The sequence below is a fragment of the Trachypithecus francoisi genome, unplaced genomic scaffold, assembly GCF_009764315.1.
Source record: "Trachypithecus francoisi isolate TF-2019V2 unplaced genomic scaffold, Tfra_2.0 Lachesis_group13, whole genome shotgun sequence".
Taxonomy (NCBI): Eukaryota; Metazoa; Chordata; class Mammalia; order Primates; family Cercopithecidae; genus Trachypithecus; species Trachypithecus francoisi.
In genome coordinates, this window is record NW_022681458.1 from 127941905 (window position 1) to 127957423 (window position 15519).

At 46.5% G+C, this 15519-nt stretch overlaps 1 protein-coding gene across 2 annotated transcripts in view; it reads right to left on the reverse strand.

Moving 5' to 3' along the window:
• Nucleotides 1-1167: 1167 nt before the first annotated feature.
• The window catches only part of LOC117095437 (cytochrome P450 27C1), a 29602-nt gene continuing 15250 nt past the window's right edge, over nucleotides 1168-15519 (reverse strand). The window contains exons 3-8 of one of the 2 annotated variants that reach the window (XM_033232148.1): nucleotides 13414-13623; nucleotides 11672-11835; nucleotides 7637-7803; nucleotides 6092-6170; nucleotides 5396-5599; nucleotides 1168-2129 (exon numbers count right to left, since the gene is read on the reverse strand). In XM_033232148.1, coding sequence (XP_033088039.1) covers nucleotides 2013-2129; nucleotides 5396-5599; nucleotides 6092-6170; nucleotides 7637-7803; nucleotides 11672-11835; nucleotides 13414-13623 — 941 coding nt within the window. In that variant the 3' untranslated portion in view covers nucleotides 1168-2012. The remainder of the gene's footprint in view (nucleotides 2130-5395; nucleotides 5600-6091; nucleotides 6171-7636; nucleotides 7804-11671; nucleotides 11836-13413; nucleotides 13624-15519) is intronic. The other variant, XM_033232147.1, reaches the window with a different exon arrangement.

Consider the following 15519-nt stretch of genomic DNA (forward strand, 5'->3'; position numbering starts at 1 on the left):
TAGTTTATAAAACTTAATATACGTATACCACTACCTCAAAGTAATCAATCCAACGCTTGGCCAGTTAATATGACCTAATTTCACATTTACCTGTACACTTACAGCATTCATACTAGAGTGATTCTGCTATCACACAGAGATTTCAACTTTATTATATACTTTAATAAAAATGGTATGTGAAATGGATATTATGTCTATTTACTTAAGGGTTATTTTGGAATGACTTACTAAATGGAAAAAAAAAAAAACTATATGGCCTATATTAGTAGGAAAGTAATTTTTGGAGAAGGATTATGTAAAAGGAATTACGGAATTGGGAATGAGCTGTTTCAGGCATGATGACAAGGCAAGAGTATCAGGAAATCACGGTGCTTCCTCTTAGCAACTACTGAGCAGCAGGAAAGGCAACAGAACTCAGCAGGACTCAGCACTCCTGGAGCCACGGCTTCCCTGAGAGCCTGGCACAGGCCACAGCGGGTCAGGGTTCTCGTGTGAATATTTAAAATAACAGCATCAAGATAAAAATATTGTCGTATCTGGCCGGGCGCGGTGGCTCAAGCCTGTAATCCCAGCACTTTGGGAGGCCGAGACGGGCGGATCACGAGGTCAGGAGATCGAGACCATCCTGGCTAACACGGTGAAACCCCATCTCTACTAAAAATACAAAAACTAGCCGGGTGAGGTGGCGGGCGCCTGTAGTCCCAGCTACTCGGGAGGCTGAGGCAGGAGAATGGCGTCAACCCGGGAGGCGGAGCTTGCAGTGAGCTGAGATCCGGCCACTGCACTCCAGTCTGGGCGACAGAGCGAGACTCCGCCTCAAAAAAAAAAAAAAAATATTGTCGTATCTATAGCGTCTCTATTTATGTATTTATTTTTCCTTGCAATAAAAATGTTCTAAAGTTACATTGTTTTCCATGCTGCCCGTTGTATTACCTCTCACAACTTAGGCAACAAAATTTTACGTAGTCATATTTCCAGTTCTTATACGTCTGCTCTACTCCGTATTTAGATTTGGTTAGAAAATCTGATTATTCTTGATTTCACCAGGAGCTTTCTTTTTTATTTCTTCCAAATAAAAACTAATAGTCAACTTCATCAGGCATTATGACTAGAAAATTAAGCACTCGCGGAGAAAAAAGTAAGAATACAGTCATTTTATTTTATTTTATTTTTGAGAGAGGGTCTCACTCTGTTGCCCAGGCTGAAGTGCAGTGGTGCCATCATAGTTAGCTCACTGCAGACTCAACCTCCTGAGCTCAAATGATCCTCCTGCCTCAGTCTCCCGAGTAACTAGGACCATAGGTGTGCACCACCACGCCTGGCTAATTTTTGTATTTTTGGTAGAGACAGGGTTTCACCATGTTGCCCAGGCTGGTCTCGAACTTCTGGCTCACACAGTCCTCCCACCTTGACCTCCCAAAGTGCTGGGATTACAGGCATGAGCCACCGCACACAGCCAGCCCTTTAATAGGATCTAAATCTGGTGCTCAGGATAAAATGTCACCTCTGGTGCTTTCTTCCCATAATTACAGTATTACAGAGGCATTCTTAATGTTCCCTCTTCAAATCAGAAACAGTAAGTTGAATTGCCTTCAACTTACTGTTGATGGCAATTTGAGCCCAGATGCCAGTATTAGAGAACATATATTGGAGAACTGAATATGTAAGTAAACCACCATTTCCCTATACAAGTAAATGCATAGGATACTGCCAGTCATTAAATATTGAGTCTAGCACAATGTATGAAGCATAAAATTTCAGTGCCACTGGTTTTTAAACAGCTGTTTCCCCCAGAGAAAGGACAACTTCTGGTCTGCACCAGTAAAACAGCAACCTTTTTACATTACTTTGCATAAAGATTTACAAGTGTCCCAGGACCTGGGAGGCCAGTCTATAACAAGACAGCCTCCAGCGACTTCGCTTTCCTTCTCCACGGTGATCAGCGACACACAAATAGCCACTGTGTGTCAGCGAGCTGGTCTGCCAAGTCAGCCCAGGTTTAAAATCCAGGCTTACTTTCTGTTAACGAATCGTACATGGATGGGCCCCCCTGGCGTCAGGAGCCCGTGGGTTTTTGCGTGAACAGCTTTAGTCTGAGAAGATGTTTTGATCTCAAAATGTTGAAGCAACTAAGAAGAGAAAAAGAGAGAAGGGGTCAGAATTGGGACAGCAGAAAATTCTCAGTGCTCCCTGAATGCTTTTACTCTTCCTGTGGCGGCACTGGGCTGCAGAGAGCCCAGGCAATGAGCGCACCCACATCCAGCTTTTGGAGGCTACAGAACCTCTGGGTCAGCGGGAAGCCCGCTGTTTGGAAACAGAAGTTTAGATCCCGTACAAGAGCCTAGCATGTCCACTGAGCAGCTGTGCAGCCGTGGGACAGAGATGCAGGCAGATGCTCAGATGACTTAGGTTTCATTTGCCATTTCAAATTCTAACTCTGTTGCTTCCACTTCAGGTCTAGATGAAGAAGCCATCAAAGGAGCAGGGGGAAATGCGGAACAAAGTGAAATTCCGGGTTTCCTGCTGGTTCCGAATCTGCAGCCACTTCAGACCCGGCCAGAAACAGAGGCGGAGAGAGCTGAATCCTCCAAAAGACTTCATCGTGCTAACATCCTGAATTTAAATATTCTTGGTTCATACCTTTGATTCAATTTCTCATTTCTACAGTTCAAAGGCAGAACCAGCCCTGCCTCCCAGGATAAAACTGGAACGTACCTACATGGTGAGTTTGAAAGAACACCAAAGTATCCATCACCCTAAAGCGATTATCTCGCCCACCGGCCGGCCAGGGCTTGATGTTCAAAGTCAGTCCTGGGCTTAGGAATATAGGTAACCTGCTCTAAAGACTTCTGTACACGGATAGGCTCCTGGGGGGAAGGGGGCCTTGCTTTCAGCCCATTTGGACAGGGCAGGGGGCAGATGAGCTGGTGACACCATAGTCTCCTACTCCTACTCCTACTTAGGACCCAGGCAGTCCCCGCCCTGCCCTTCCTCTCTCTCCAGTTTTGTCTCCCAGGCAAAGAAGCTGCAGCCAGGATGGGCTAGGGCTCTAGGCTGGAGTACCATGGTGTGATCACGGCTCTCTGCAGCCTCAACCTCCCGGGCTCAAGTGATCCTCCCACCTCAGCCTCCTCAGTAGCTGGGACTACAGGCATGCATCACATCTGGCTAATTTTTTACTATTTTTGTAGAAACAGAGACTTGCTTTGTTGCCCAGGCTGCTCCCAAACTCCTAACCTCCAACGATCTTCCCACCTCCGCCTCCCCAAGGGCTGGGATTATGGGTGTGAGCCACCACGCCCGGCCTCTAACACTATTAGAAGGGGAGGTAGAGCTCTCCGCAGAGCCTAATTTACAATCAGTTGTGCTGGTAATAGTGAATAGTAATGAAAAAGGAATGAATGATGAGATTGTTGATCTTGGTTCGTACCTTTGATTCCATTTCTCATTTCTATAGTTCAAAAGCAGAAGCAGACCTGCCTCCCAGGGTAAAACCAGAATGTACCTGCACGGTGAGTTTGAAAGAATACCAAAGTATCCATCACCCTAAAGTGACCATCTCTTTAAGATAATCTCTTTTTTTTTTTCCCGAGACGGAGTCTTGCTCTTTCGCCCGGGCTGGAGTGCAATGGTGGGATCTCAGCTCACTGCAAGCTCCGCCTCCCGGGTTTTACGCCATTCTCCTGCCTCAGCCTCCGGAGTAGCTGGGACTACAGGCACCCGCCACCTCGCCCAGCTAGTTTTTTTGTATTTTTTAGTAGAGACGGGGTTTCACCATGTTAGCCAGGATGGTCTCGATCTCCTGACCTCGTGATCCGCCCGTCTTGGCCTCCCAAAGTGCTGGGATTACAGGCGTGAGCCACTGCGCCTGGCCAAGATAATGTCTTTAAGATATCTCTTTTAAGATAATTAAGAGTCAGGCAAGGCACCAGGGCTCAAGGGTCAAGCCTTGCAATGGGGACGCAGGCGTAACTCACGCCTTTGTCACTATTAAAGAAATGAGCTGAACAGCATGTCTTCGGGCAGCTCCATCACGTGCTGGCATCTGGGTGAATCAGCCTAAACACCCAACCCCCTCGCGCTGACCTCTCCGAAACGCCTGCTCATTCCCACATGGTAGAGGGAAGACTCACATGTGGGTCTCCTCACATCAAGGCCAACGTGCCACACGGTATTTTTTCTTTTCTGAGTGGTTTGTTTGTTGAAAAAAATTAAAACTATGCAGGAGACAAAAGACAAAAAACACTGCCCCCCAATGCTCAGGCAACGATGGAGCTCCCAAACCTCGGGCCAAGGTTTCCCGTCACTGAAACCGTCTTCTCCAACTTGCAGCAGAGGCTAATGGGTGGAATTTCCTCCGCCATTGACTTTTCTTTTATAAAATTTCCTTCAGGTGTTATTTAGTTCCTGCTACAGCCTGAACCCAGATACGGTGAAAACCCAGAATTATGTATCTTCACGTGTGAGGTGTTCTCTAACAACACCCAGGGCTTCCTGATGTTTCACAACCTAAGAAGCTTGAGAACCAGTGCTCCGTGTAAATGGTTGGTTCGGTTAAACAAAGGAGACCAGCAAGAGGGCCACTGTGCCTTTCCCGGGGGACCTGCTGCTGAGGGTGCCTGAGAGGCCAGCTCCTAACTGCAGACCCAGCCACTAGAGGTGGAGGTGAGGTCCCCAAACCCCATAGGGCCTCACATAGACCTCCAGCGTTTCTCAGATTGTAGCCATGCACCACACCATCGTCATCGGCAGCAGCAGTGGATGCCCCACCCCTAATCCACCAAACCCGCGACTCTGCAGGCGGGGCTAGAAGTCTGCCTTGTAAGACGCTCCCTGCTGGTTTTATGCTCCCTAGCGTTTGAAGACCACTCATTTGACCCCCGCTTCCCTCTCTCCCAACCTGCTGTGTGATGGCAGGAGAGCTGCGCTCTGGGCCCCCGACACCCCCAGTGACACACACCCCATCCAAATCTTCGGGCCGTGGACTGTCGTCCACCCACACGATTCCAAGGAAGGAGTGAAGCAAGGCAGGAGGCCATGGGGTTGAAGTGGCTGCCATGGTTGGGGGGCGGGGTGGGCACGGGAGATGGGGAGTCATTTTCAAGGGATTTCACACAGAGCTCTTGTTTTTGGATAGGGCCTCACTCTGTCGCCCAGGCTGGAGTGCTGTGGTGTGATCAAGGCTCACTGCAGCCTTGAACTCCTAGGTTCAAGTGAGCCTCCCACCTCAGCCTCCTGAGTAGCTGGGACCACAGGCGTGAGCCACAGTGCCTGACAGCTCTTGCTCTTAAGTTTCCAAAATTGTGTTTTCTTTTTAACCTGGAAGTCTTTATCCAGTTGAGCCCAGTAGAAAGAGGCCAAACCCAAAGGCCAACGTTTGGCCTCCACGCCCTACCTGGATCACGACGAGGTGAATCTCCAGTTCTGCAATTCTCCGCCCTATGCAGCTGCGAACCCCATGACCAAAGGGGATGGATCCAAAATTGTCAACTCTGTCTAAGTCTCCTTTCCGCAGCCAGCGCTCAGGCCGGAACTCCTTGGCCCGAGGGAAGTTCTCATCCTGGTACGATGTGGCATAGTGGCAAAGGGCCAGCTGGGTCTGAGGAAATCAGGGATGACACAAAAAGGATAAGGAGCAGAATCACTCGAGAGCAGGGCAGGGCCCAGAGTCCTGGCAGGACAGTCTCCCAGGATGCTCCCTCCCAGGGGCCGCCTGGATCTACTCACACCCAGGATGGCAGCAGCTCCCTCCCTTCCCGCTCCACAGTGCACACCAAATGTCACTGCAACCACTGACAAGAACATCAAGCCCTGCAGAGACTCTCAGCAGTGACTGGCTACTTCCACATGGCCTGGGGAGCAGGCCAAGGAGCATGGGCGGCCTCGCTAGTGAGCAGTAAGTTTCCAGAACTTTGAGATCACATCATCCCCTTCCTTCCTCCCAACACCCCATCTTCATCTTAAAATACATGCAAAAGAAAAGGAAACCTATTGATCTCTTCTTAGGGACAAAGACTTTCTGAAGGTAGAAGCAGATTCCAATTCAACCCCAACCCGCAAGGCCTGGCCACCCCTATGTCCCCAAACTCACGCCTTTCGGAATCAGATACCCGCCAATAACCAGGTCTTCCTGGGTGACCCGGCCGTTCCCTGGCAGCACTGGAAACAACCTGCAGAAGAGCCAGCGGGGACAGGAACGGTGTGTTGACTTTCACAATATTTTATTGAACATTCAGAACTTCGGATATAGTCCCATTTCCATTAAAAATTCTTAAAAAGTAACACATGATACTTTTTCAACTGAAACATTTTGCAAGGACCTTTGTGGCTTCTTTGCTGTCTTGCTTTGCCAGCAAGTATTCTGAGGAATGTGGAAAAGATTCCCAAAGCAAAACGTTTGCAAAACACAAAGCCAAGTCTTTCACATGCCATTGTGTTCCCAGAAGGGAAAATTCCAAGTTTCTAATATTTTATGCGACCATGGGACCACTTTATCAAGAAATAGTTCATAGGACTTAAGGCCCCATGAAATGCATTTGGAGAAACGGCATTTCAGCCATCAGGTTATCTCAGAAAACACTGAATAAAACTTTAATTGATAAATACCAATAAACCCCACAGCCAGCTCCTGTTTTTTTTTTTTTTTTTTAAATTTTGAGATTGAACAGCATGCTCTACAGGTTGAGGGTCGTTATCAAGTCAGCTGTGAAAGAATTCTTTAGTACATACTGCAGAAAACAAGCTTTGCTCTTTGTCACAGCACTTCCTCACAGAGGATGCCGTGTTTTGGGGAAGGGATGTCATCTGTCCCTAATCCCACCTCCTACCCAAACCATCCCCTCAACCCAGGACAGCCCACATCCCTCCGGCTTTCCCCTTTGTCAGGAAAGCCCTGTCTGGGAGTAAATGAGCCTCACTGGGTGGCTTCTCAACCCAGATGAGGACATTCGCACAAGAACCATGAGGTTTGTACCCAGGTCTGGACATCAGCAGAACGCCCAAACTGTTTTCCTGACATATCGATCTTGTTTCGTGTTATCTTCAGAGGAACAAAGTCAAAGGCCGTTGACCCAGGCATATGTTGGGAAACCCCTGATAAGCCAATTGGCTAAAGCAGGGACAATATTCAATGACTGCTCCAAAAATCTTTTTTTTTTTTTGAGACAGTCTCGCTCTGTTGCCCAGGCTGGAGTGCAGTGGTGCAATCTCGGCTCTATCACCTGGCTTCAAGTGATTCTCTTGCCTCAGCCTCCCAAGTAGCTGAGGCTACAGGCACCCACCCCTACACCTGGCTAATTTTTGTATTTTTAGTAGAGACGCAGTTTCACCATATTGGCCAAGGCTGCTCTTGAACTCCTGACCTCAGGTGATCTGCCTTGGCCTCCCAAAGTGCTGGGATTACAGGTGTGAGCCACTGTGCCCAGCCCAAAGATATTTACAGAGAACAAGGATTATGTCGACCCATAAAACAGAATGGTCTTTCTGCTATTCCGACAAGAGCAGAGGAAAAATCACAGTCACGAACGTCCTCATCCTAAACAAGTCAGTCATGGAAGGCAGTTGGAGAACTTGTTATGATAGAGAACCAGGGACGTAAGGGACACAGTTTGTTGATAGATTCTGGCGAGCCTTTTACCTCAGGGTTTCCTTAAGGAGAGCTCTGACCAGCGGGACCTTGGGGACATCAGCTGCAGTTGGAACATGCCTTTCCCCTAAATTCTTGACAATCTCCCGGTACACCATCTGCTGCACTTCTGGGTGCCTTGCCAGGAGGTACACTGTCCAGGACAAGGTGAAGGACGTCTGAGGAGAGAAAGCGGCAGACACAGGCAGGCAGTGAGTAACACCAGCACTGAAACAGACGCGGTGGCAGGTATGAAGTCCCCTGGGAATACACACAGCTGCAAAGTCAAACTCATCCAATTCCATATAGCACTTAATGTCTTACTGAAACGAAAGACTGTTTCCTTAATTCATGGCAAAAATAATAATAATAATAACTGAACATATTTGGCAAGTGACATGGACTCTATGATTCGTGTGCTCCTGTCATGAAAAACCACAGGAAACATGATCCTGGAGCTTTTTTAATCACTGAAGAGCAGTATGTCAGGGACACTGCGGAGCCTGGAGGATCTGCTGGGACTTCGTGTGACCTTCTTTGCAGGGCTCACTCGCTGTGTGCCAGAAAGGGTCTCAGGCTGCCCCCCGGCATCCCCAGGCCCAGGAAGCTGGGCCCAGCCCACTCTGGCTGCCCTAATCTAGATATTGGAGTGCACAGGGGATCACTAGTTAGCCACCGTGTCCTGCCTTCATCAAGGAAGGTCCACACAGAGCAAGTCAATAGCTTGTCTATACAAAGCAGTGTGTCTTTTTTTTTTTTTTTTTTTTTGGAGTCTCACTCTGTTGCTCAGGTTGGAGTGCAGTAGTGCGATCTCGGCTCACTGCAAGCTCCGCCTCCCAGGTTCCCACCATTCTCTTGCCTCAGCCTCCTGAGTAGCTGGGACTACAGGCGCCCGCCACCACGCCCACTCAGCTAATTTTGTATTTTTTAGTAGAGATAGGGTTTCACCATGTTGGTCAGGCTGGTCTCAGACTCCTGACCTTGTGATCTGCCCACCTCAGCCTCTCAAAGTGCTGGGATTACAGGCGTGAACCACCGCACCTGGCCAGCCATGTCATTTTTTATACCTCTCCTCAAACCTTTCTACTTATTGAAAATCATTGTTTTAATCTCGTAGGTCCCAAGATTTTTGCTAAAATCAATAGTATCATCTATGGGGCTACATTTCACTCTCTTGTAAACAAGGAAATGCCACAGTATAAAGGCCTTTCTCTTTCACCAAAAAAAAAAAAAAAAACCTAATTTAAGCAGGCAATATTGATATCATTTTCTTGTAGAAGATATCACGTGTTTTGGAGGAAAGGCCACTTGTATATATAATAGAATGTGCAAGCTCTTATAAATTATAAAAGATTACTTAGATGCTTCCTATCAAGAGAATAGAAAATTTCTATTAAAATCACATTTTTACGGAAAAAATGTGGTATATCCATACAATGGAATACTACTCAGTAATAAAAAAGAATCGGTTACTGTTATACGCCACCACATGGATGAATCTGAGTCATTCTTCTGAGTGCAAGAAGCCAGATGCAAAAGACAGCATACCATACGATTCCATTTCCATCAATGTTTAGAAAAATGCGGCAGTGGTTTCATAAATGGTTCCATCTGCCAACAATCTGTATCGCATTATGCAGTTTAAATGGAGTTGGCTGTGCATAAATTATGCTGCAATAAAATCATACTAATGTTTAAAAATCAGTATGAAGTTGTAAGAATTTGTTCCCTGGCTTCTACTGTAGGATGCTAAAAGGAACAGCTTCCTTCTGAATGCCACCTCATTGTGATGTTCTTAGTTACCACCAGGGGGCAGGAGGCACAAGCTCAGCGACCAGGTCATTCATTCATTGCTTCACTTTTCAAGCAGTGTCTTGATTTGAGCAAATCCACACCATCACATTCACATAGTTAAGTAGAATCTTCATTGACTGTATCCTTTAGTTTGCATTGAATTTATATACTTTTTGTTTTATTGTTGCACAAGATCCAAAAGAATAAGGAGTTTATGCTGTGTTTGTGTGTTTTTGTTTTGTTTTGTTTTTTGCTTTTACATGCTTAAGTGACATTAAAATAAAAATAAAGCCTTGAGGCTTTTTCATCCCTTTAAGATGGAGGTCTGTGCAGGGAGTGCCTTATTCAAGGCCGGGAAGCACCCGTGCAAAGGAAAAGCTTTCAGGTGATGAGCTTGGTTGTTTAGTTTTGCCACCTGTTAATGAAGTCAACGACTGCTATCTTGGAGGAAGCTGTGAGATAGGCAGGGTGTGCATGGAATGCTTTGGAAACAGCGAGGCGTCACTCAATCTAAATTCTCACTTTCCACCCGACCACCAGAAGCACCCCAGCCCGCAGCTTCCCCAGTTTCCGGCCAGAAATTTCATTATCTTCCACCTACTGAAAGCATCAGCCTAGCTCCTCCCTGTTTTGCCACTTCCTTTTAGCACATTTTACAACTGCTCTGCACCTGTACCTCCATGGGGATCATTTTCACACATATCCTATTAATTGTATTATATTATACATGTGTTTTTAAAAGGAACTTGGCTCCTTATCCCCCTGGACCATGCCACTCTCGGCCAGCCAAGAAACCCATGTTAACTACCTAGTGTGTTGCCTCCACGCCCTGCTCTGTGTTCATGCAGTCACGGACAGATGTGCACATGCACACAGCCGGGAGGGGGCGGTGCCGCTGCAGCTTACTCACAGGACAAGGTATACACGCTGGTCTGCCTCTTCCTTTCCCATCGGATAGCCTGTGGGATCCCCCAGGTTAATGGGCAGTGCTCTGTCTCATTCTGATATGAACCCTCCCTGGTTCCAGTGTATCATTGATCTGCCACACGAGTGGGCTGCATTCACAGGGAATATGTTGATACACACACACACACACACTCTCATCAACCAAACTGCTTAAGTTTACTTTCTTCACACTCTCTTTAGCAGGTTTTGGTTTTGAAGTTATGTTGACTTTATGTAACAAATGGAGGGATGAATGAAATGAATTCTTGGCTTTATGAAATAAATTCCACGGCCTGGAATATTTCAAATGATAACTAATAAGGTTTTTAATGTCCGTACCCTCTTCATTTGTGACATTATAAAACAATGACAAAATGTTAGGAATGATTTGTAAACTTTAAACATTTATTATCATTTTATATGTGTGATATGGAATTTTGGTTACGCTTTTCACAGAAATCATTATGCACCTTACATTTAATATACAATCATGCATCGTATAGGGATGTTTTGGTCAATGATGGACCCAATATACAACAGTGGTCCCATAAGATTATAATGCCACATTTGTAGTGCAGCTTGCCAGTGTTTCAGTATGTTTGGGTACCCACATACTTACCACTGTGTTCCAGCTGCCCACAGTATTCAGTACAGTAACATGCTGTACAGTTGTGTAGCCGAGGAGAAATAGGCTCGACCATGCAGCCTAGGTGTCTGGTAGGCTACCATCTAGGTTTGTGTAGATACACTCTAAGATGTTCACGCAGTGACAGGACCACCCTGAGAAACACGCATTTCTCAGAACAAATCTGCATCATTAAGTGATGCGTGACTCCTCACGCAGAGTTTTCTCCTCCTGGAGCCCCTCAGCAGTGCAGCAGGTCTAGTACAAACATGAACAGTGTGCTAAACAAATCTGCCTTAAAAGTAGACAACAGCCAGTCGCAGTGGCTCATGCCCGTAATCCCAGCACTTTGGGAGGCCGAGGCAGGTGGATCACCTGAGGCCAGGCGTTCAAGACAGCCTGGCCAACATGGTGAAACCCCCATTGCTACTAAAAATACAAAAAATTAACTGGGGATGGTGGCAGGCACCTGTAATCCCAGTTACTCTGGAGGCCGAGGCAGGAGAATCACTTGAACCTGAGAGATAGAGTTTATAGTGAGCCAAGACCGTGCCATTGCACTCCAGCCTGGGTGATACAGTAAAACTCCATCCTCCCCCGCAAAAAAAGTAGATGACGTCCACGAGATGGTGAGGAAGGAGTTATCATGTGTTGCTTGCTGAGAACCAGGACCCCAGACTCACCGTGTCAACGCCAGCCAGCAGCATCTCAGTCACGTTGGCATAGATCTCCTGTAGCGTCAGTGCCTGGCTAAGGAAGAGGTATGTGAGAAATCCGCCGCTCACCCTCCGGCCTCGGTCCGTTTGGTACTGTATGTCCCTCAACTTGTTGTCAACATGAATTTGGCCTGTTTGAAAACAGTATTTCTTTTGAAAGGAGTTTGGGTTGACAATCATCTTTTCAGTCTCAATGCCCCCTGTCCTCCCAGTAGCTTAACTAAACCAGTGGCAGGTGACAGAGGGTAAGGAAACCCGATTTATCTAATGTCAACCTGGGAGTTTCACTCATACACTTGCTTATGTAAACGAATGAAAAGTTAAAAGACAAGCTAAACATATCTTCCTTTTTAAAAATAAGCTGTAAGATATTTGCAAATGTTTGCTTTACTAATCCAATAGCCACATATATTATTTATATAATATAAGTAACAAAAATGCAAACTCTTTTATCTACCACACTTTCAGAAGAGAAAATGAGTGGAGGGAAAAGGCCGTGCATTATTATCTGGGATGTTACCCATGCAGCACAGACTTCAGGACTTATATATTCAAATAAATATTGTTGTTTTTTCCTTAAGACAGAGTCTTGTTCTGTGACCCAGGCTGGAGTGCAGTGGCGTGATCCTGGCTCTCTGCAACCTCTGCCTCCCAGGTTCAAGCAATTCTCTTGCCTTAGCCTCCCGAGTAGCTGCGATTACAGGCATGCACCACCACGCCCAGTTAATTTTTGTATTTTTAGTAGAGATGCAGTTTCGCCATGTTGGCCAGGCTGGTCTTGAACTAATGACCTCAGGTGATCCTCCTGCCTCAGCCTCCCAAAGTGCTGGGATTACAGGTGTGAGCCACTGTGCCCAGCCTAAATATTGATCTTGAAAAGACATCATGAAACACTTTCTTCAGTGTTAGCATTGCTCTAGAACATTGTTCTAAGTATTTTGAAAATCATTTCTTTCTTTTCAGAAATGCTTTTATAGTAAAATTTTTAGTCACATAAGAAAACGAATCTCTTTGTAATCTCACCTTGGATTTGAACAAAAATTTTAATGCTCAAATAAATGTGCGTGGGCCTGAAACTCAACATTTTAAGCACTGACCAATTTATTTGGAGTAAAGACATCATCTTGCATGGACATTTACTTGTACATGTCCCTGCTGGCATGCTTGTTAAAATAAAAATTATTCTAAAATGAAAAAACTGATCATGTTACCTGTAGTCACAACCCACATGCTTTTTACTTCTTTGAAAAACAAATCCATGGCAAGGCGCAGTAGCTCACTTGTAATCCCAGCACTTTGGGAGGTCAAGGTGGGTGATCACCTGAGGTCAGGAATTCAAGACCAGCCTGGCCAACATGGTAAAACTCCGGTTCTACTAAAAACACAAAATAATTAGCCAGGCACAGTGGTGGGCACCTGTAATCCCAGCTACTCGGGAGGCTGAGGCATGATAATCACTTGAACCTAGGAGGCGGAGGTTGCAGTGAGCCGAGATCACACCACTGCACTCCAGCTTGGGCGACGGAGTCAGACTCCATCTCAAAACAAAAGAAAACAAAAACAAATCCAAAAGTTATGGGTCCAAAACCAACACATGACTACATCTAGGCATCCTCTGCTATGGTCACCCATTGTCTGGATGAGAGTTAGACACACGACACAGCAGGTCAACCTGCTTCTGCAAAAGGTGCTCTCAATTCTTCTCTTACTGAATTTGAAGAGTCCATCCCAGGACCTGCAGAATTCCCGCCAGGGCTTTGGGATGAAGGGGCGAAGCCATCTGGGGATGGCGCCTGCATACATGGAGGTCTTGAACATGCTAAACATGAGCTCCAGGGCCTCGATGTATTCCACAGTCAGCTGTGGTATGCTGTTTTCCAGGCAGCCCAAACGACTCTCATATAGGATGGTGGCCACTCCTAGACAGGAAAGAGAATTTGAAAACCCTCTCTAGATTATTTACCATACCAACAGGCAATGTTGGGCCATAAATGCAACTTTCAAACGTGGTCCAAATGTCCCAAACGAGAGATCGTCACTCTGAGGATTCCTCTGCGTCCTGAGCTGCAGGGTGCTGGCATTTAGGGCTGACAGGTGGCGCTGTTGCTGCTTGGTCTAAGGAGCCCCACAGCCCTGGGAGGCACAGATGAAGCCCACTCTCCGGAGGAAATTCGAAGACTCCCAGAGTTTCAGTAGCTTGGCTAAGGCTGCAGAGGAGGACCCTGGGACAGACCGGGGGCACGGTCTGAAATGATGAGCCCTAGGGAAGGGATAATCACTGAGCATGTCGCAGCTCTCCCCCAACACCCTCCTCTCAGGAAGGATGTGGCAAACCCCACAGGGCCTCTTCCTGCCCCACATGGCCACTGGGAATCGCCTTCCAGCCACTTGCCCAACTCGAGGAATTGAGAAGTGACTCCTCCTGGCCAAAACAGGGAGCCCAGTCCCGGAGAGCTAAAGGCACAGTAGAAGTGGCCTGGATGAATCCGTGTTGGGCAGAGCTGTGAACTGTGTTACCAATCACTTCTGGGACGATTTTATTATTAATTTTAGAGAAAATTAATATCAGAACTCTGCAAAGCTAACTTGAGTGAAGCTTGAAGTAAGGTAAGCTTTTTTTAAAAAAAAGATGAGAAAGCTGATAGAAAGTCCTCCAAAGTCCTCCAAGATGCATTCTTTTTTTTTTTTTTACACAGAAATCACCATGTTAGACCAAGATGCTTTTTTTTTTTTTTTTTTTGAGATGGAGTTTCACTCCTGTCGCCGCCCACACTGGAGTACAATTGGATGGTCTCGGCTCACAGCAACCTCCGCCTCTCAGGTTCAAGCAATTCTCCTGCCTCAGCCTCCCAAGTCCCTGGGATTACAGGTGCCCACCACAATGGCCCAGTTAATTTTTGTATTTTTAGTAAAGACAGCATTTCACCATGTTGGCCAGGCTGGTCTCGAACTCCTGACCTCAGGTGAACCACCCGCCTCAGTCTCCCAAAGTGCTGAGATTACAGGTGTGAGCCACCACGCCCGGCCCCAAGATGCATTCTTAAGTAAAGAGAAAGCACAGTGCAGAACAGTATGTTTGGTGTACTACCGTTTATTGTTTAAAAATAAAAAGAATATTCACACGCATTTTTCTGTATGTGCATAAACCATCTCTTGACACATACATGAGAGACTAGTGACCTTTGCTGCCTTCAGGAAAGAGGGAGACCTTCACTGACCCCCCTTTGGTATTGCTACTTGAACAGGGATGTACCACCCATTCAATATGACTAAAAGCTAGAACGAGTTTGAAGTAGACGCCCTCTCAACTTTACTCCTTTTTAAAAATTATGCCCAAACAAAATGTGTAGTAATTAGGAACATGGCTTCTTGAGTTTAAAAGACCTGAATTTGAAACTAACTTTCTGCCTCTAAAAAGAGGGATGGGGGTGTGACATTGGGCAAGTTCTTTTTTAAGTCTCAGTTTCAGCTGGGCACGGTGGCTCACGCCTGTAATCCCAGCACTTTGGGAGACCAAGGCACGCAAATCACGAGGTCAGGAGTTCGAGACCAGCCTGGCCAACAAGGTGAAACACCGTCTCTACTAAAAATACAAAACATTAGCCAGGCCTGGTGGCAGGTGCCTGTAATCCCAGCTACTCGGGAGGCTAAGGCAAGAGAATCGTTTGAACCCGGGAGGCAGAGGTTGCAGTGAGCCAAAACCATGCCACATCACTCCAGCCTGGGCAACAGAGCAAGACTCTGTCTCAGAAAAAAAAAAAAAGTATCAGTTTCCTCATTGGTCAACAGGTTCACATAGCACCGTGCAGGTGACA